Raw genomic sequence first — 21,810 nt, 5'->3', positions numbered from 1 at the left:
ACAGTGGCGTAGATTATTGTGGTCCATTTTTGTTAAAGGACAGAACAACCAAAAATTTCAAGGTAATTAAATCTTAGATTTGCTTATTTGTCTGTTTATCCACAAAGGCAATCCACCTAGAACTGGTTACAGAATTGTCAATCAACTGTTTTCTTGCTGCCATGCAAAGCTTTTTTTCACGCCGTGGCATAAGCTGTCAATTATTTTCTGATCATAGCACTAATTTTGTATGAGCAAAAAATGAATTAGAAAAATTAATCATTAGAAATCAAGACGAAATTCAAAGACTATTAAGTGTTCACGGAACTACCTGGCATTTTATTCCCCCTAGATCACCTCATTTCAGTGGCCTCTGGGAGGCTGGAGTTCGTTCGACAAAACACCATTTGAAACGAGTGTTAAAGGACACACCTTTAGCTTATGAAGAATTTTCAACGATTTTATGCCAAATCAAAGCTTGTTTAAATTCCCGGCCATTAACTCCTCTCAGTTCAGACCACAATGATCCTCAAGCCTTGACACCTTCGCACTTCCTGATTGGAGAAAGGCTGACAAAAATTCCAGGACCAGACTTCACACCAATACCAGAGAACCGTTTATCGAAGTTTCGAAAATGTCAGCGTCTAGTATAACACTTCTCGAAGCGTTGGTCCAAAGAATTTGTATCGGAACTGCAGCAAAGGCAGAAGTGGACTAAGTGCTATCCTAAATTGCTAAAGCCAGGTTCCTTAGTTATCATCAAGGAGGACGATTTGCGCCCAATTGAAATGGAAGCTTGGAATTGTTCAAGATCACTTCGAGATAGATTTTGGCCCATATCTGGAAAAAACATTGTAAAGGGGGTAACCCGAGAATGTATTCAATGCTTTCGAAGTAATCCAATTCCAACCCAATATCTGATGGGCAATTTACTGCTAGTTCGTTTAACACCAAGCAGGCCTTTTCAAAACAGTGGCGTAGATTATTGTGGTTCATTTTTGTTAAAGGACAGAACAACCAAAAATTTCAAGGTAATTAAATCTTGGATTTGCGTATTTGTCTGTTTGTCCACAAAGGCAATCCACCTAGAACTGGTTACAGAATTGTCAACCAAATGTTTTCTTGCTGCCTTGCAAAGATTTTTTTCTCGCCGTGGCATAAGCTCTCAATTATTTTCTGAACATAGCACTAATTTTGTAGGAGCAAAAAATGAATTAGAAAAATTAATCATTAAAAATCAAGACTAAATTCAAAGACAATTAAGTGTTAACGGAAATACCTGGCATTTTATCCGCTCTAAAGCACCTGACTTCGGTGGCCTCTGGGAAGCTAGAGTTCGTTCGTTTGACAAAAAAAACACCATCCACAACTGTAAAGCGACCAGCAGTCAAACTTTGTTTCCTTGCGAATGATAACAATCTACCATCCGTTGAACCCTAGCGGCTGTCATGGCGGCCGGCAGGTTAGGGACAAATCAGACGTTCCGGCAATGTCGCATACAACCGACACCGCAGCATTACAGCTGAGACTGAACTGTCTAATTTTGTGTTCTGTGTTCGACCCGGGTTCATGCCCATATATGGCCGAGAATAAAATCTCGCAATGTCAACACGTGTGTGTTTGATTTTTACTCAAAAATCACAAGAAATTAAGCTACGAATTTAGAGTTGTAACATTAAATGACTCAACAGAAGGACTCCCACTCACAAAGGAAATTACAAATTTGGCAAGTATGAATACCTAATAGGATCTTAGACAAACCCGAGTGATTTAACAAACTGCAAGGTACCCTTAAATAGCTACATAGGAAAAATGTTTGGGTAATATGTTTAGTGTACAAGAATTACAGGAAATATAAGACAACAATAAAGCTGCAAGTTTTACTAGAACAATCACAATAAATACTCCTTGACAATTACAAATCCTTGTAAAACTCACTGTGGGAATGTTTTCGTTTGTCATCACGCTTAGTGAAAATAAAATTGCCTTTTGGTTGGTCAAAAATTACAGAAATTATTACCGCAGAAAGTGGGGAATTCCCAGAATCAGTTCAGCTGCAACTGCAACAGGAGGAATTTAAACGATAAATCTGTAGGATATTTTTGCAAAGTCTGAAGACATTACAGGAAATTTTTGAGAATTATCACGAATTCTAGGCAACTATTCAAAATTTTGGGGTAATTTATTTGTAGGTCACCTACCTCTTTAGGGAGGTAAGTGAATACTGTAGCACATATACACATAATTTAACACTGATTAAATGGAAATAGTTCTATCAATAAATATTGATTTTATAAATCTGCTTGTTGGATTCGGGACAACCTGAGTAGGCAAAATATTATATGCACAACTTGGGAAGAAAAGATCATGTTTTTGGGCAAGTTATGAGACTGATCCATGTTCTCTATCCCATTTTTTTGTAGACTTGCATATACGTTAGTTTCCTAGTTTTGTATATTAATCACATATCCATGTAGCGTCATTCAATTTACATTTTATTTTTCAGTTTACCAAAAGATGAAATTATAAGGAAACATTGCATAACATTCCTTGCCAAAAATGGAGCTGCCAGGGAGGCTGATAGCTTTAGAAGATCATCCATATCACTCTTTTAAGCTATAGAAGAGGTGGTAAACACTTGATAAAGTAGGCAATTCAGTATCTTTTAGCTAGATATTGTGATCAGTTGTAAATCAGGTTACTTGTTGTCTGGTCATTCTGTTTGCCGATGGTACTTAATGGTCAGCCCATATTTAGAGGGCCAAATGGTCCTTTTTTTTTAACCCGACTGATAAAATTTATCAATATGTTACCAACTTAACGAGCATAATTTGTGACTGAAAATTTTCCATCTTGAACATATGACAAATTTTTGTTGATAGGGGGATGTTTTTGCGATATCTAGTACCTCAGATTTATATTTACACTTCTAGGATCACATTTCGTGAACTAAGTTTATAAAAACAAACTGTTAATGTCGATTTACGGGCACAAATTCGGGAAAAATTAGCTGCTATCGTGTTTATTTAATGGGATTTCGACATATTTTGAGAATGTACTGGCAAATGTTGCATTGAAATATTGACGACCTGGCAGCGGCCATGTTGGTTGTTGAGAGTCGCAAGGCCTTATGGGTCGAACGTCAGAATTTGCAATTAGAGCTGCCATTGGTTAAAAACAAAATTTCAAATCTCGCACATGCGCATATTTAACAGACCTTCTCAAAATTTGTTGACATAGTTGCTTCACGAGTTCCTGCACAATTAGCATAGACAGGGCCTCTATATGTGTCATAGCTATATGGATCCAACCAAATAATAATCAACAAGTTCACTGAGATCTTTTCTTAACAGCTTTGCACAGCTTAAATATATACAACTCACAGTAAACAAAGTATTAAATTGATATTGTTTATGTAAATTTCTGTTTCTGCTTAGAAAATGAGTTTTAAATAGTTATTTTAAGCCAGGCAAGATGGTATACACTTTTTTAATTCAAGTTGTTCATAACCTTACCCTTCTTAACTCAAAATCGAAAATTCTTATTAGAGACCAAAAAATATGCAGTTCATTAAAATCTAATACCAAGATAGCCTCCTAGATATAATCATTCTTAATCATCGATTCGGCATCATCACCCAAAGCTGCATGGAAAACATCTTTAAAATTTGAAAGTAGTAAATAGGGATGCTTTAGAATCGAAAGAATTGTTCAAAGATGTAAAAATATTGAGGGTCTTATTGATATAGAAAACCATGGTATCTTTGATATTTGACAGATACCGCCATCCTGAAAATATCTTTTAAAACTAAAAAAGTTGAAATACGGGATTCAATTCGATTCCATTTCGAATGAGATACTAAAAACGAATCTCGACCATTGACGGACTAAATCCCATGTATATCTCACACGGGTCAATGAAAGTATCTACAACTTTTTTTTTAAATTAATAATACAATTATGTTTTCGGGAACGAAATACGTTGACTTAAAAACCACAGGTGTGGCTTCCTCACTCAAATTTAAATGGTACCTACGGGTTTCAAAATTTGGAAATAGCAAATAGGGACGACTTTATTTCAAGTGAGACATTTAAAGTAAAATAACTTGAAAATTTTGGAAACTCATTTCTAGTCGTGTGTTAAGGACGGGGGAAATCATTTTTGTTGTTACGTGAATTACTCGATCTTGCTCTTATTGACTTATTTCTGAGGAATTACGTTTGGGTTTTATTGACTTGGATATCCTTCATCCGCCGAGGGACTTTTCGAGCATTTGAAATATCTTTTTGAATTTTAGAAAGAACCCAATGGTTATATTTTAATAATTCCTTTTGTCAATATTGAATCTATATACTGTGCTCTATGGACAGGCAAGAAGATATTCGCGTTATACGTAATTCGTGTATTTATTGACTGAACTTTTATTTCCCATTGATTAGGTGTCTATTGGTCACCACTGATATATCGATATTTCTCAAAAACTTTAGTTTTTTTGGCAAACTCTTATGGATGGGCTTATCTATGCCCACTAGATCTGCGAAATTATTTGTCGCTTACCTGTCGATGGCTATTGCTACTAAATGTAAAATCGAAGCAGTACAACAGAGAACATCTATAGAAGTCCACATATCGCACAGCTCTGGCCCCATGATCCAGTTATTGCTGATCTGAAACAAAATTGTAAAATAAGTAATGAAGAAGTAATAAAATAAGTAATAAAATAAGTGCAGAAAACTACCTTACTTCGGATAGTAAGTTATTATACTAAGTAGCATTTGCAGGAATACATATAAATTGCAACGTGTCCTGTTCAATGGTAGATTAAATTATCAGCTATGTTCTGCCGAATTTGTGAGTGTAAATTGGCGCAAAGCGTTTCTAGACAGCAAAATGAAACTACGAAAATTGAAAAGTATTATAAGACAAGTCAATAAACAATTCGTTTGAAAAAACTATATTTTAATATTTAACGTAAATATAAGAGAACTGCATAGAAATTAGTTTTAAACAACACGTAAATTAATATAAACATTCTCATTTCTCTCGTTTTTAGCATATTAATGTTTTCGATATTGCATGCGTAGTAAAAACATTTCTGCATAAAGATTAGCCATTTAACATCAACAAAAACTAAAAAGCATCCTGTATTTTGTCCAAATTTAAAAAAAACACTCTTCAAAAATAAAATCCCTCCAAAATAACCAAACCTACTATTAAAAAATTACTAATTAAAAATAAATTTATTTTTAAGACCAATTCTTATCTGCTAAAAATACATGCAGAAATATATCGGGTTTAATTGCATACTAACTGCTATTTGTGTCTGCAAATACAAACCGTGTCGACAATATTCTATAGTATAGGAATTAAAAGAAAGGTTGCGAATCTATCGAAAAAGTCGCAGAAAAAGTTATTCATTCCGCTGATACGTATTTCTAAATTCTGTTTTAAAAGTCCATTTTGTTAATGGAATTTGGGCACATCACAAAACGAAAAGCCTGAAGGTAATATTCTGAATGTGCTGAATTAAAGAACATTTTTCTTATTGTTCGTGAATTCTCTATTTTTATTGGGCGCACTTATCAACCACAATGGCCAAAAGGACTTTCGATTTGGTATATTTTTGTTTGGCTTCCATCATATTTAATGGCACGTAGTATCTGCTCCGATGTGCTCGTATTTCCGACAAGCATTTATTTCTAATCGGATAATCAATATTCGAAAAATTGAACCTGCGTTTGAAAATCGATATGATACTACCCACCACCATAGCATCTTGAAAGCTCGTTTCGCTCGTCAACTAAGGATCATTAGTAGATGGTGTTAAACTCAAAGTTGATTTGACGCGAGTTGACCACAAATTAATCGAAGCATAATATAAACAAGTGTTTACTTTTTTAGTTTTTCTAATAAGTTAAAAGCGAGCGTCGCTACCCATAACACGTATGTTGCATACCATTTTAGACCAACTACAAACTACAAAACATGAAATTAAAATTTATTATTATTACCACTGCAAACGAACAAGTTGGATATTGAAACTTCAACATATAGATAAACAGATGTAAAACACATAAATGCAACTGATACTAACTTCTAAAATTACAAAAATAATGAGACATTCAGACGTCCAGAAATTGGACAGCAACCTTAAACAGAAGAATGTTGGAACTTTTTTTTACTGAATTAAATTTTTGAAGAAGTGGTAAGAAGCTATGATACATATTCACAAAATGAAATTAATTATAATACTCCTCAATAAAATCGGAATTAAAACGACCTGAAAAAATATTGGGAACCAGAGAAGCTATACTTCTGTGTTTAGTTTCGGTCTATAGAGTTCGTCAAAATGTCAACTTTATAAACATCAAAAGAATATGAGTTCCTTGCTGTTTGCTGACCTTTGTTTGCCGCTATTAGAATTTCACTCTTTAAAGCGAAATGTAACAAATCAACTGATAAGTAAATTCTAAAAAACAACTAGATAGCACAAGACAGCAATTAAAAAACTAACCAGTATCCCCCTTGTACGCCTATCTAGATAAAGACTTTTCTGCAAAATTACAAGCAAGTACGCAATCTTAACCTAGGTTTTAATCCTGTTGACAGAGCATTTAAAAAATTAACGAATTAAATGAAATATATGAAGGATATGTTGTTGTTTGGTGGAATTAAGCAGACTATTAGAATAAACAAACAATAAAACTACATACACAAACAGATTAACATTAATATATTGTACCGACGATTTGATAACAATAGTTTTGGTTAGTTTAATTAATGGTACCATGTAAAATAGCCAGCAATCATTATAATTTATATTTTTACCCAAAGTCGACCTTTTTTGTTTATTTACACTACACTATAATTTTAATTAATGGGTTTCACAATGGCCACTCATGAATACTTTACTGTCGATTTTAGTTTATTTTACAAATAAATAAATTACATTCGCATGACACGAAGATACGTAGGTAGGTAGTACCAAAGAAGAAGGCCTGCCAAAGGGTATTAAGATGATATTAAAGATGGTAAGACTTCGTTCAGCTGATTCAGTAGTAATATGGAGAACGCAAGCATAGAGAAAACTCCAATTTCATCTTGCAATAAACAGAAAATTATCCACGGGTTAACCGCAAAAAATATTGAATTTGAATATTTTTTAATAGGGAAGGAATATTACCAATAGCAAATTTATACAAACATCGTTTTATGAAATGCGATGTAGAAGATATATATCCAACAGCAAATTTATACAAACATCGTTTTATGAAATGCGCTGTAGAAGGTATATCAGGAAAATATAGTATAACTGTGCGACTCATACGTGGATGTCAAGGAGAACTAAACCCAATAGAAAATATGGTGAAACAATTTGTTGCAAAACAAAACACGACATTCAAAATGGAAGACGATATGCTACTTTTAGATCAAACAATCGAGGAAGTAATCCTAGCAATCTGGTGAAAAGCAGTCCAGTCCAGTTTTACAAGTATTCCACCTTTGCCACCCCATTTTCAATGCTAGTGCATGGATAAAAGTAGAAAAAAAAAACATAAATTGATCCATCAAACCATGCGGGTATGATGGATGAAAAGAAAGAATTTTGCAAATAGTATCAGTATTCTGTTTACCTACCTATTTAGCTTTCTGAAATATACTTTGGGTTGTATCGCTTTTTTTTGGTGTACTTTTTCCATATGTCATCAATTTTACAGAAATGTTAATATAAAGCAGATATGACCTAGGTATGATAGCAATGTAAAACTTGTATTTTGACACCTTCCACATCCATTAGTATCTAATCGGTTTTTTGTTGCCCTCAAGTTTTAATTTTGTTATTCATCAGTTAAAAAATGCTGGATGGATCGTTTTGTCAAAATGATCCAAGAAGAAATTTTAGTCTACCCTCTTCCCAAAACGGAACTGGATTATAAAATGAATATTTCTCTTGCATTTCAATTTTATAATGATATTTATTAGCTCCACTGAAATCATTCAGTAAGTGTGAAAGCTTTCTCTTTTTACAACATTTTACAATTTTATTACGATTTTCTTCAATTTAATATACAAGTCAACTCATTTTTACAAACACCTCCTACTTTAATAGACAATAATTTCTGTTTCTCTTCACACTTTACTTTGAAAACTGTAGCTCCAAATACAATATTTTTTTATATTTTTTAAATCACTAATATCGTAGGCCTGGCACCGAATATTTTGTTTATATTTCAGCTCCAAAGAAGTTGAATTGAAATTGAGTAAAATGAACTAAATAATTCGAAAGTGTTTGTCACTGTGAAGTATAAAATTGCACGAAAATTGTGATTCCAGCATTAGGTGTTTTAAACTACAATATAATAAAAATGAATACGTCAAATATTGAGAAAATTTCTGCCCATATTTAGAATTTTAGAAATCAAACATGGACTACATTATGGAGCAGTCAATGACTTCTGTTACATACGAATTTGATAAAAACATATATAAATATTACGGAGAGTACACAAAAATCAATATTGGAATACAAGAAAAAAAGTACAAATATTGAATATATTAATGATTGCTGTAACTGAAAACTCAACATACATATAACTAAGTAATTCTTAAAAAATAATACAACAGACGCGGGCGGAATCCAGAAGATTTTTTAGTAACATTTTGTTATTATTTACATTTGTAAAATTTACTTCTCAAGTTTGTAGTTTCAGTTACGCAAAAATTTTAAAAATCCATAAAAATCTAAAAATGTAATAAAAAATAAATCAACATTACAAAGGAAACACTTCAACCGATTGGGCACGAAATTACTAACCTGTTATTATGCACGACACTGTCTTGAAAAATTTATTTGTTGTTTGTTTGTATCAATTATTCTATGTATTGTCTATTAAAAAATCGCTATTTAAAAAAGGCGGCAAGAACTTCACAGAAAACTAGCGACCAGTAATATAGCAAATTTTTTTGAGAATGCCCTTACAGAGAGATTAGGAGGAAAACAAAACATAAAAAAAATCAGCATGGGATCAGGCAAGGTATGTCTACAGAAAAAAAAAGGGGATTTGGGATTTTAAATTAATTTTTTGCAGATTTCTTTCGCTTAAAACATATTTTACAAATTTCATCCATCGCTCTTCCTCAGCTTCAGTAGGATTAGCAATTCACTAATTTCTGGTCCGTTGAACTTGTGGTACAGTGCACGGAAAAAAATTATCTGTTCTACATTTAAAACCATTGCGTAGTTACATATTGAAAAATGTTTTTTCCTGTGTGGAAAATGCATAGGTACCGAGCAGTTAGTTGGATTTTATGAACGATAGAGCATAGGTATCTAAAATATCTGATGCAATTCTTACACTCCATAGTATTACACCTTCCAGTGAAACGTCTTCTAAACAAGTAGTCAGCAGCAGGAGCCCCTGTTCTGCTTTGACATATTTACTTTTGTCTAGTTCCTCCTCTTCATCGTTATCTTCAACGCCTAATTCCTCATCATCAGCAATGGGATTCCAATTTTCAATTCAACCCTGTGGTAGAACAAAGGAAACAGCATGAATCCAGAAAATGGTATTTTGCTTTCCAAATCACGCGTCAGCAACATCTTCCACAGATATGTAATATTCCAGTGGAGCAATTTGAACGCAAGATGTAACCTTAAAACTTGTGCTCTTAAATAGTTTTTTTTCTGTTCCGGGAAACTCTGGGTATGCAGAGTTTCAAGCTCTTCCAAATTTGCAGTAAAAGATTTACAAATTGACGGACAATCACAAATTTGGATCTCCCACTGCCCTGCATATGTAATATATGACCGACATCAATAGGTTTCAACTAAATTTGAGGAGTTCATTGATATTGAGGGTGTTGTATGTTGGGCATAGGTTTCAAAACATGGGAGGTTAACTCACCTTCACCACAAATCTCGTCGTGTCGGCGAAAAATTTCTTTTTGTGATTAATAAATGTTGTTGTCTTGTCAAATGGTTTCCATTCCTCTTCAGGGACTGGCATGTTTCGTTTCGCATTCGCATCATCTTTTAACTTAGCTTCAAGCACCAAGTAGTGATATATTGTTCCAAATATATTGTTACCTGTAGGTTCCGTGCATACTAGATTTCTCATAGAAAACAAGTGATTGCTTGCTTCTTTAAATCTCTTTCAGGCCATAAATTTATTGATTACATTTCAAAGGTGATCGTTTAAGTTGTCGTCGGTGCTTTTGCTAGCCATTTGGAGATAAGTTTTTGCGTTGACGAACTGTTTTTCAATATTCTGCGTGTCTGTATCTTCACTGATATCATCGTAATCGTATATAATTTGCATAATGAGGTTTTCTTTAGTTTCGATTATAGGACTTTGATAAATGCGTCATAGTCTTTAAGCAAAACCATTTAGTTGTTTTACTACTATTTAGTTGGAATTTACTACTTGCATTAAGCTGGGTGCGACTGCAACGATCATGCGCCCAGTATCTGGCATTTTCCCGGGATTTCTTTTTCGTGTAGGAGAAAAAAGCCACAGTGAGGAAATTTCATATTTCTGCTACTCTTACTAAATTTAGCATTGCCAAATCTATATCAGCACCTCAGTGTTAATGGTTGGCAGAGAGGTCACAGCACACTATTTGCGGCTGATGAGTAAAACATATTTCGGTTCGCATATAGGATGTTCCAATATTTAACTTATTTTTTCTTAAGTCTATTAATAGTTTTTTCATTTTATTGATATATAAATTCTTATATTTTTATTTATTATTTGTTTGGACATAAGTTAAAAAAGATTTAGTTATTCATTGTCAGCGTACACAGAACAAAATAAACGAAGTCATTTTTATCTACATTTTAAACACGCAACTGTGATCATACTGTGATTTCGCGAAAAATTTGAGTATGAAAAAATTTTCGGACACTCTCATGCCTTTTGCTACATCGAAATTTTCTTTCCGTAACTTGTTTTTCCAGACATCATTCCTTAGTTCACATCCTGAAACCTAATCAAGAAACAAAACAGAAAATCTCAAATTGTAAAGAATCGCAACCATCCGGATATAATATATATATATATATATATATATATATATATATATATATATATATATATATATATATATATATATATATATATATATATATATATATATATATATATATATATATATATATATATATATATATATATATATATATATATATATATATATATATATATATATATATATATATATATATATATATATATATATATATATATATATATATATATATATATATATATATATATATATATATATATATATATATATATATATATATATATATATATATATATATATATATATATATATATATATATATATATATATATATATATATATATATATATATATATATATATATATTATATAATATATATATATATATATATATATATATATATATATATATATATATATATATATATATATATATATATATATATATATATATATATATATATATATATATATATATATATATATATATATATATATATATATATATATATATATATATATATACTATATATATATATATATATATATATATATATATATATATATATATATATATATATATATATATATATATATATATATATATATATATATATATATATATATATATATATATATATATATATATATATATATATATATATATATATATATATATATATATATATATATATATATATATATATATATATATATATATATATATATATATATATATATATATATATATATATATATATATATATATATATATATATATATATATATATATATATGTTATATCCGGAAATCATATTGTCCACATGGGTTAAATGCCACCGACCTGCAAGAGTGCAACGATTGCGAAAACGTCGTGTCAACGATATGTCGCAACATCCGCAGCCGTCGACCCCGTCAACGTCAGCATAAATTTATTATAAATACTAATTTCTATTGTAAAACGTTGCCTGATAACATTCTCTTATCACGAGGTTATTATGTCCATTTTTAGTTTGATTTTAACGGTCTAATAACATTCTCTTTAATTAAAAGTTAATAAATATATTTTTTAAAAAAGTTATTTTTGAAAAGTGAAATATAAAAATTGGCGCAGTCGTAGTAGGATCCGTTCACATTGCTAGAACACGAGTGTTCTAACTAGTGACGGCGGATTCCAATCCCTGAAACGGAAAGAAGAACTATCGCAGCCCAGTCGTGCATTAACAAGGAACCTTCCATCACCGTTTCGAGAGGCAAGAATTTGGAGTAGGATCTGTTCACGTTTCTAGAACACGAGTATTCTAACTAGTGGCGGCAGATTCCGACCCCTAAATGTAAGGAACAACGAAGACAGCCCCATCGTACTGGAACAAGGATAAACCCATCAACCGTCTCGAAAGGCAGCAATGAAAATAGTACTGTAAGTGTTAAGAATCGTTACGAATAATTTTATTTTTAATTTGCAACATTGATGAATTTTTTACGTTCGATTACCGGAGGTTGAAAATTACCTATTTATTGAATTTCTCAACGTAGAATCGTTGCGCGATAATCATTTTGATTTAATTTTAGTCTGCAAGTTTAACTTAGAAATGTTTAAAACAAAAAATTGTGTTTGAACTCTTATAAATTTATTTGCTTTTTCTTAAAACTTAAAATAATGGCAACTCAATCAGACGAACCTAGTACAATGCTGGAAGTTGAACCAAATAAATTTTCGGAAATTTTCTGTATCGTACCTGAATTTGAGGGTGACAACGCAACAAAAAATTCTTTTAGTGATTCACATTAAAAATAAGCTCCGCGGTAGAGCAGCTCAATTAATTAATTCTAGGAATCCTGATTCATATCTGGAAATAAAGAAACTATTAACTCTACACTTTGGTGATTCTAGAGATTTACCTTCCCTAATTCATGACCTTCAACGTCTTAAACAATTGCCCAATGAATCGGCATTAACATTTTTCAATCGTCTTCAAGTCCTAAATACGAAAATGCATTCATGTGTTCAAAAATCCACCACATTAGGATCCAAAGAGCAAAAGGATGCTCAGATATCTTTAATTGAGACTATGGCCCTTAATACACTTCTTACAGGTTTAGAACCTAGATTAGGTCAACTCATTCGTGTTAGTAATCCCACTTCACTCTTAGAAGCCCAAACAAGGATTCGTCGAGAACTCCAACTCTCATATTTTGAAAATCAAAAATCTGTCAAATCTAATCCTCCTAGATCACATTCTGAGAATATTCGAACCCCTCTTCAGCAACCCAAATGCACTTTGTGTAATAAAATTGGCCATACTTCAAATCAATGTAGAAGTACGCATCAGCAAGTAAAACCAAATTTTTCGCAATATTCACAGCGACCTTCTAATTCGTTCCAACAAAGCAACATTACTAACAACTCGAATCAAATACCGATGAAATCTTCAAACTCTTAACCTAAGCCACATTTTATGAACCCACACCCGCAGCGAACTCATCATGTAAACCATGGGTGGGCAAAAGCCGGCCCGCGGGCCGGATCCGGCCCTTTTGCTAATTTTATCCGGCCCGTTGAAAAATTCCGCACGCAAATTTTTTTAAACTCTTTTATGAGATTTTGTTGACATCAACATTATTAGTGTGCGTACTGTATATATAATAGGCGTAATAAAATGGGCGGTCGGCTGACTACACTAGTGTGGACGATGTCGCGAGCTTGAAACAATCCTCGCGCGATTCTCATGCGGGTCGCTCGCGACGATCGCTCTCAGGGCGGTTTTTTCGTCGAACACAAAGGAGATCGCGCTAGGTTCGAAATGCATGTGTGGACTCACTTTTCGAGGGACGACAGGTCGCACCACGCGTATTGTTAATTTTGATTTAGCACTGATCGCATACTCTTTTTTGTTCGGGTCTAATATTAGTTTGCAAATATAAAATTGAAAAAGTGGACTTTTTGTAAGTAAAATTTTAAAACATTGGTTTGATTTTATTGTATTAATTAAATTATTTATTTGTAGACCTTTGTAAAATGAGTCAATCTAAAAAAAAAAAGTTGATTTGGAATGCAGAAACTTCAATGAAGCTTGGACGGTAAAATATCTTTTTACAAACATTAATAAGAAAGCAATTTGTTTAGTTTGTCAGGAAACAATTGCTGTTTTCAAAGAATGCAATTTAAACAGGCACTTTACAACAAAAAATCCAAAATATGCATCACTTTCTTTAAAAGAACTTCAAACTGTAGCAGAAAACTTAGCAAAAAAACTTGAATAAGCAACAAAATATTTTTACCAAACATAGTAATATAGAGAAATCTACCACAAAAGCAAGTTATGTTGTCGCACACAAAATTGCTAAGTTCTGTAAGCCGTTTTCTGAAGCAGAATTTGTTAAACAATGCATGGTACAAGTGTCGGAGATATGTTGTCCTGAAAAGAAACATATTTTTGAAAATGTAAGCCTTTCGAGAAGAACAATAGTACGACGGATTGAAAATATTTCAGGAAACTTACTTGACCAGCTAAGAACAAAAATTGCTGATTTTACCTGTTGTTCTCTGGCTTTAGATGAGTCCTGCGTGCGATATTACTGATACAAGTCAATTATTAATATTTATTGGCGGCATTAACAAGAAATGTGAAATTAGCGAGGAACTTCTTAGTGTGCATCCAATGAAAGATACAACTACTGGTGAAGACTTCTTTTTCGCTGTTGAAGAGTGTTTAGTTAAAGTAAGTTTAACTTGGAATAAAATAGTAAGCGTCACTACGGATGGTTGTCCTAGTTTAACAGGGAAAAATGTAGGCTTGCTTAAACGAATTCGCGACAAAGTAAAAGAGTTACAACCAGAACACGATATATTATTTTTGCACTGCATTATTCATCAAGAAGTGCTATGCAGAAAAGTTTTGAAATTGAATCACGTCGTTACTGTTGTGACCAAAGTTGTGAATTTTATCCGAGGACGTGCCGTAAATCATCGACAGTTTGTTGAATTTTTGAAAGTAATTGAAAGTGACTTCTACGAAATTCCTTATTACATTGAAGTTAGATGGCTTAGCATTGGTAAAATTTTGGACAGATTTCAATATTTGCTTGATGAAATAGTATCCTTCTTGTCGATAAAAGAAAAACTACATGATTTTCCTGAATTGCAAAATAAGGCTTGGCTAAACGATTTCTCGTTTTCAGTAGATATCGTAAAATATTTGAACTAAATATAAATCTACAAGGGAAAAACCAATTCGCTTTCAATATGCATTCAAACGTCCGAGCATTTATGACAAAACTCAATTTATTTGCTGAAAACTTTAATAATAAATTATTAAATCATTTCCCCTCATTGCAAGCACGGCGAGAATCATTGGAAAATACAGATTTTTTTTAAATATAGTGCAATAACACAAGACCTGCATTCTGAATTCCAAAGAAGATTTCAAAGCTATTGAAAAACCTTTATCATTAATTAGCCAACCTTTCAATTTCGATGTGTAAGAAGCTCCTGTTGAAATTCAACTAGAACTAATTGACTTACAATCAAATAATTTACTAAAATAAAATTTTCACTCAAACGAATTGAGTGCTTTCTATGGCGCTTTGAATAACGAACATTTCAAACATTTTTTGAACTATGTTCAAAAATACCTTGTTTTATTTGGTTCGACATATATTTGTGAAGGAACTTTTTCTTTAATGGTTTCCACGAAAAATAAATATCGATCACAAATTACTGACGAAAATCTACACTCGGTATTAAGGATTGCTACAAGTGATTTGGAACCCAATTTTGAAGAAATAATGTCAGATGAACATTCGAGATTTCACGTTTCGCATTAAGTTTAAATATTTATTTTAACGTTTGATGTTTTTCTTTTCTTTTTTGAATTCTATTTACTATTATATTTACGAAATGCAATATAAATGTTAAATTGTAATACTATGTGTCAATATAAAATAATTTGTATCGTTAAGACATAAATAAGTAACAAAATAAAATCTTTCATTGACTGGTTTATCCAATAGCTATTTATTTATAATAATATTTCTTTAAAAATTACGTGACATATTTTATTCAAATTGAAATGATACTTAGTGTTTTTGTAAAAAAAAATTGGGCAGGGAAAAAACTCCATCCAAAACATCCGCTTGTGCAAAGCATACGCGGTATAGTCCTCCGGCCCGGGAGACATTTTGAAAATTTCATTTTGGCCCGCGCTTTAAAGTATTTGCCCACCCCTGATGTAAACTCAAACCCGATCTACATCGACGGTTATTCCGGAAATTTCCACGAATTTCCAATTGAAAATTACACTCTTCAAGAAGATAATGAATTTCAAAATCATTATTCTAACCATCCAGAAAACTGCTAACCAGAGCAGGATTTTCAAGAAAGCCCTTACGATATCCCACCAGACAAATTGTCTCCAGACCCCATTTTCGAAATCAATTCCCAAATTCAAACCCTGAATTTAGACAACATGGATCCCAATTTAAACTTTCCAGAACAGAATTTCTGTTAAACCCTCGTATAAATTCAAAAAATCTATACTATATTTGTGACGCTACGCAAAAATTCAAAATATTAATAGATACAGGCGAAGGTGTTTCTATCTTTAAATATAAAACCGCTGAAAATTACAGAATACGAGTTCCAGAAAATATTACCATCCAATGTATAACAAATCAAAAACTTTTCATTAAAGAATCCACACTTATTCCACTCACGGATAACGACAAACATAAAGTCTATCTTTACGATCTTGATATCGAATTTGACGGAATTCTCGGTTTAGATTTTCTTGATCACTACCAATGTATAATCGATTTAAAGTCCAGAAAACTTAAAACGAATTTCAAAACAATGCCTTCACATAAAGTAGGACACGAATCTGTTTTTCCCAAAATTCGTAAAAAACCTGAACAAAATATTCAAAATCGAATTTCAATCGAACCTAGGACCGAAAGAATTTTCAAATTAAAATGTAATTTAACAAACACGGACGCTATTCTCCACTCTCAAGAATGCGAAAAAGTTAGGTTACCTAATGCTTTAGTTAAAGTAAATAACAAAGGCGAATTTTTTACTACTGTTATTAACGCTAATGCTATCCCAAAAACTATAGATTTTTCAAATTTATCTATTGAACCTTTTAATACAAATCTTAACGAAAAAGAAATAAATAATATTTTCAATTTAAATTCTCAACTAGTTGATAGGCGCGGTATAATTCAATCCCAGTAACGCACCGATCATTTAAACGAAGAAGAAAAAGAATTAATAACACAATTATGTCTTGATTTTTCTGATATATTCTATTTAGAAGGAGATCATTTAAGTTTTACTAATGAAATTGAACATACTTTTGAAACGAACAACGCCAGACCGATTTTTACAAAGTCGTATAGGTACCCACATGTCCATAAACGAGAAGTAAAGTCACAAATCAACAAAATGCTTGAACAAGGAATCATTCGACCTTCCACTTCTCCATGGTCTTCCCCTGTTTGGGTTGTCCCAAAAAAATTAGACGCTTCTATGAAACAAAAATGGCGCGTGGTCATCGACTATCGCAAACTAAATGTCAACGATAAATACCCCCTTCCCAATATTTCCGATCTCTTAGACCAGTTAGGCAGATGTCAATATTTCACTACTTTGGACCTAGCTTCTGGGTTTCACCAAATTGAAATTGATCCCAAGGACGTTGCTAAAACTGCATTTTCAGTTGAAAATGGTCATTTTGATTTTCTCCGGTTACCCTTCGGACTAAAAAATTCTCCATCCACTTTCCAACGTGTCATGGACAACATTCTCTTAGGGCTTCAAAACGAACGATGTCTCGTTTACATGGACGATATTGTCGTTTATTCCGCCACCATACACGAACATATACAAAGGTTAACTGATGTCTTCAAACGCCTTCGTGGTGCAAACCTCAAACTCCAACCTGACAAGTGTGAATTTCTTCGAAAGGAAATAGCTTACTTAGGGCATCTCGTGACCCCAGATGGAGTCAAACCCAATCCTGACAAAATAGACGCTATTCAAAAAATTTCAGAACCAAAATCACCAAAAGACATCAAATCTTTCCTTGGTTTAGCCGGTTACTACCGGCGTTTTATCCCCAATTTCGCTAAGATCTCAAAACCTCTAATTAGACTTCTCCAAAAGACACACCCTTCGTATTCAATTCAGAATGCAAAAATTCATTTAAAGAACTTAAAAACGCTCTAATACTAACTTTTGTCCTAACCACCGATTCCAGTGCATTTGCCATTGGTGCAGTTCTTTCACAAGGTCCAATTGGAAAAGACCTTCCCATAGCATATGCCTCTAGAACTCTATGTAGTGCAGAGACGAAATATTCAACTATAGAACGAGAACTTCTTGCCATAGTATGGGCAGTCAAGCACTTCCGCCCTTATCTGTTCGGAAGAAAATTTATTCTCGTTACTGATCATCGTCCTTTAACTTGGCTATTTTCGATAAATGATCCTGGTAGTCGTTTAGCTCGATGGCGTCTTAGGCTTGAAGAATACGACTATACCATTGTATATAAGCCCGGTAAAATAAATAAGAACGCAGACGTTCTATCCCGTGTTAAAATTAACCATATTCAAGATTGTGTCGATCTCCAAAAGAAAATTTTTATCCTTGCATCTAATAACGATGACATTCACAACCGACCATCCACAAGTAAGGAAGAAATAGTTCACGATGACAATTCTAATAATTCAGGTATCGAAGACGACACAGCGGAAGTTACAGAAGAATACAACTTCGCATACCTTCACAAAACCACATCCCTTATAGATTATTCCAAAATAGAAACCTCTAATTCGCAACTTCTCGATAAAAACCACAAAGATATTGTCACCTCTTTTTGGCAATCAGAACTTGATGATTTGCATAGCAAAATAATGGACGATATTATTGAAGAAGATATAAATGTTACATTTAACAAAATTAACATTTTTTCTAGCAAAACCGTCAAAGGCAGGAAATACTATATAATCTCTGTTCCATACGCAATAATCTGCTACAACAACACAAAGAATAGAACGCATGGTTTTTCGCCTTATGAACTAACATTTGGGCACACTTCTAGTAGGCCTCCAGAAATTCTGTATAAAGAATTACCAAATCATCTAAATAATCGCATGCAGCATTATTATATTAATTAAATCTAAAATAAGATTTGATCAAGCGATCTCTAGAAATCTGACTAAATATAATGTAGGAGATAAGGTTTATGTTAACGAAACTCAAATTAGCAATAAAGCTCAAAATAAATTTAACGGTCCGTATGAAATTCTTGAAGTATTTGAACCTTCAGCCACAGTCAAAAATCTAGCTACCGAACAAGTTTCAAAATTCAATTTTGACAAGTTTAAACCTTATTACGATTAGATTAAATTTCTTTCAGGATCTTGGGACTTATCTCGATGACGATTCTTTACTCTATGTACTACTTGAAGATCTAAAAAGCTGCAAACAAATTTGCGGTAAAGAAAGAATCTGTTTTAACTTAATGCAATATCCCATCGATAGAGAAGCCCTTTGCGAAGCGCAGTTGCTTAGACATTCCGATCGTGTTCCTGTTACATGTCAATCTTCAATCGTCTTGGCCTCCGATTACAATGTTATAGAAATCGACTTTAATTATTGGCTAATTACCGTATCCGAACCACTACCAATGTCCATTAAGTGTGGAAAAAGAGACCTCGTAGCCGAAATTGGAAGCTCCAGAGTACGAGCTAAATACTTTGTCGAAGAATATAAGAACGTGACCTACAAGAGCCACGCCGTGGAGATTCCATATGATTGCTGTTCTCACATTCCAGAGAAGTTTCAACCCCCAGAGTTGAAACCCCTGAAGCTAAGTAGGATCGACACAGACGACCTTAACGTGGACCAACACAAGTTGCATGAATATTCAGAAAAATTAGAAAACCTACTTCATCAACCAACCCTTCAGAAACATTCTCACTGGCTGACAATTATTTCGACTATTTTAATGACTGTTTTAGTACTTTGCTATTCCGTTTGCGAATGCCGGAGAAAGAAACAGACAACACTCAGCATCGTCGATGATAACGATCCTCAACAACCTCCGAAGCCAGGTCGAAGACCCCTGCTCCCGATGCAACTCAAATCACTAACTCCGAAAAGACGGACTAGCATCCACCCAGAAGTAACTACCCGAGAAGCTAAGCTTTAATTAGTCTACGAAAAGCTGCAGCTAGGCACCACCTTTTCACTTAATGGGGGAGCTGTTATATCCGGAAATCCTATTGTTTGGGTTGTTAAATGCCACCGACCTGCAAGAGTGCAACGATTGCGAACACGTCGTGTCAACGATATGTCGCAAGATCCGCAGCCGTCGACCCCGTCAACGTCAGCATAAATTTATTATAAATACTAATTTCTATTGTAAAACGTTGTCTGATAACATTCTCTCATCACGAGGTTATTATGTCCATTTTTAATTTGATTTTAATGGTCTAATAACATTCTCTCGTCACGAACTGCAGACGTTTCGCCAAAATCTCACTTGGCATCTTCAATCCTCGCGCTCCGAAAACACTTCGAACACTTTTCGGAGCTCGAGCATTGAAGATGCCAAGTGAGATTTTGGGCGAAACGTCTGCAGGATTCCAGTCGGAGTTCAACAAGCGAACGGATGATATCCCGGAATATAGTGTCATCACATTTTTCCATCCGTGAATCAATACGTGAAAAAAAAAGAATTATATATATATATATATATATATATATATATATATATATATATATATATATATATATAATTCTTTTTTTCACGTATTGATTCACGGATGGAAAAATGTGATGACACTATATATATATATATATATATATATATATATATATATATATATATATATATATATATATATATATATATATATATATATATATATATATATATATATATATATATATATATATATATATATATATATATATATATATAGATCATTTTACTGATCACCGAGAATAGGTTTCTTGATAGACCCAAACCCAGTCTTCATATTACATACTTTTTCGGATTTTTGAAAGGAATGGGATAAAAAGATATATTTTATTCTAATGATATTAAGAAACCTATTCTCGGTGATCAGTAAAATGATCTTGCTGTTCTGATCAAACATGTCTAAAATTCTTGCTTATCTGATCTCATTTGAAACCTTTCTCAAAAAAAATAATTCTAAAACTTTCAGAAAATTATTGCCTTTCCTTGACGATCATGAACTTATGAGGGTAGGAGGCAGCCTTCATCTATCTCAACTTCTATATCACACCGAAAAAAAACACTATTGTTAACCATTAAGCCCCTTTGACAACTTTTATTATCGAACAATCCCACAATCAATACGATCATCCTGGGCTGAAACCATTGCGCAATATGCTTTTACAACAATATTTGATTTTATCTGCCAGAAAAGCCATACAGAAAATACTGCCCAAATGGACTTTAGTGGCTATAGGACTTCTGCGGCTCTTTTCCGGTCCTCCCCTATCGTTCTAGGTATTCAAGGCCCTTGAAATCCTACATAAGGGTTTGTGACTGCCTTTCGCGGTTTTGTCACCAGACGGGATACCGTCATTGAGTGCTCGAGTGAACAAGGAAATAATTTCATTGGCTTTCGAAACCAACTCTATGAGCTCGCTGAAGAGCCGCAGACAATTAATCTATTTGTTGACGCCTCCAGTGAGTCCTGACTTTAAAGTTCTTTTTGATGCCGGAGTCAAGAGCTTCAAGACATATTTTATTCGAGTTGTCGGTGAGC

At 32.9% G+C, this 21,810-nt stretch overlaps 1 protein-coding gene across 4 annotated transcripts in view; it reads right to left on the bottom strand.

The window, feature by feature from the left end:
- LOC132703990 (5-hydroxytryptamine receptor-like) overlaps positions 1 to 21,810 on the bottom strand; it is a 536,822-nt gene that overhangs the window by 94,715 nt on the left and 420,297 nt on the right. For all 4 annotated transcript variants that reach the window (XM_060673574.1, XM_060673576.1, XM_060673577.1 and 1 more), the window contains one exon: positions 4,537 to 4,646. In XM_060673574.1, coding sequence (XP_060529557.1) covers positions 4,537 to 4,646 — 110 coding nt within the window. The remainder of the gene's footprint in view (positions 1 to 4,536; positions 4,647 to 21,810) is intronic.

The sequence above is a fragment of the Cylas formicarius genome, unplaced genomic scaffold (assembly GCF_029955315.1).
Source record: "Cylas formicarius isolate icCylForm1 unplaced genomic scaffold, icCylForm1.1 PGA_scaffold_6__28_contigs__length_40554024, whole genome shotgun sequence".
Lineage (NCBI taxonomy): Eukaryota > Metazoa > Arthropoda > Insecta > Coleoptera > Brentidae > Cylas > Cylas formicarius.
The sequence above is the reverse complement of the archived record's forward strand: the minus strand, read 5'-3'. Positions and strand labels throughout refer to the sequence as shown.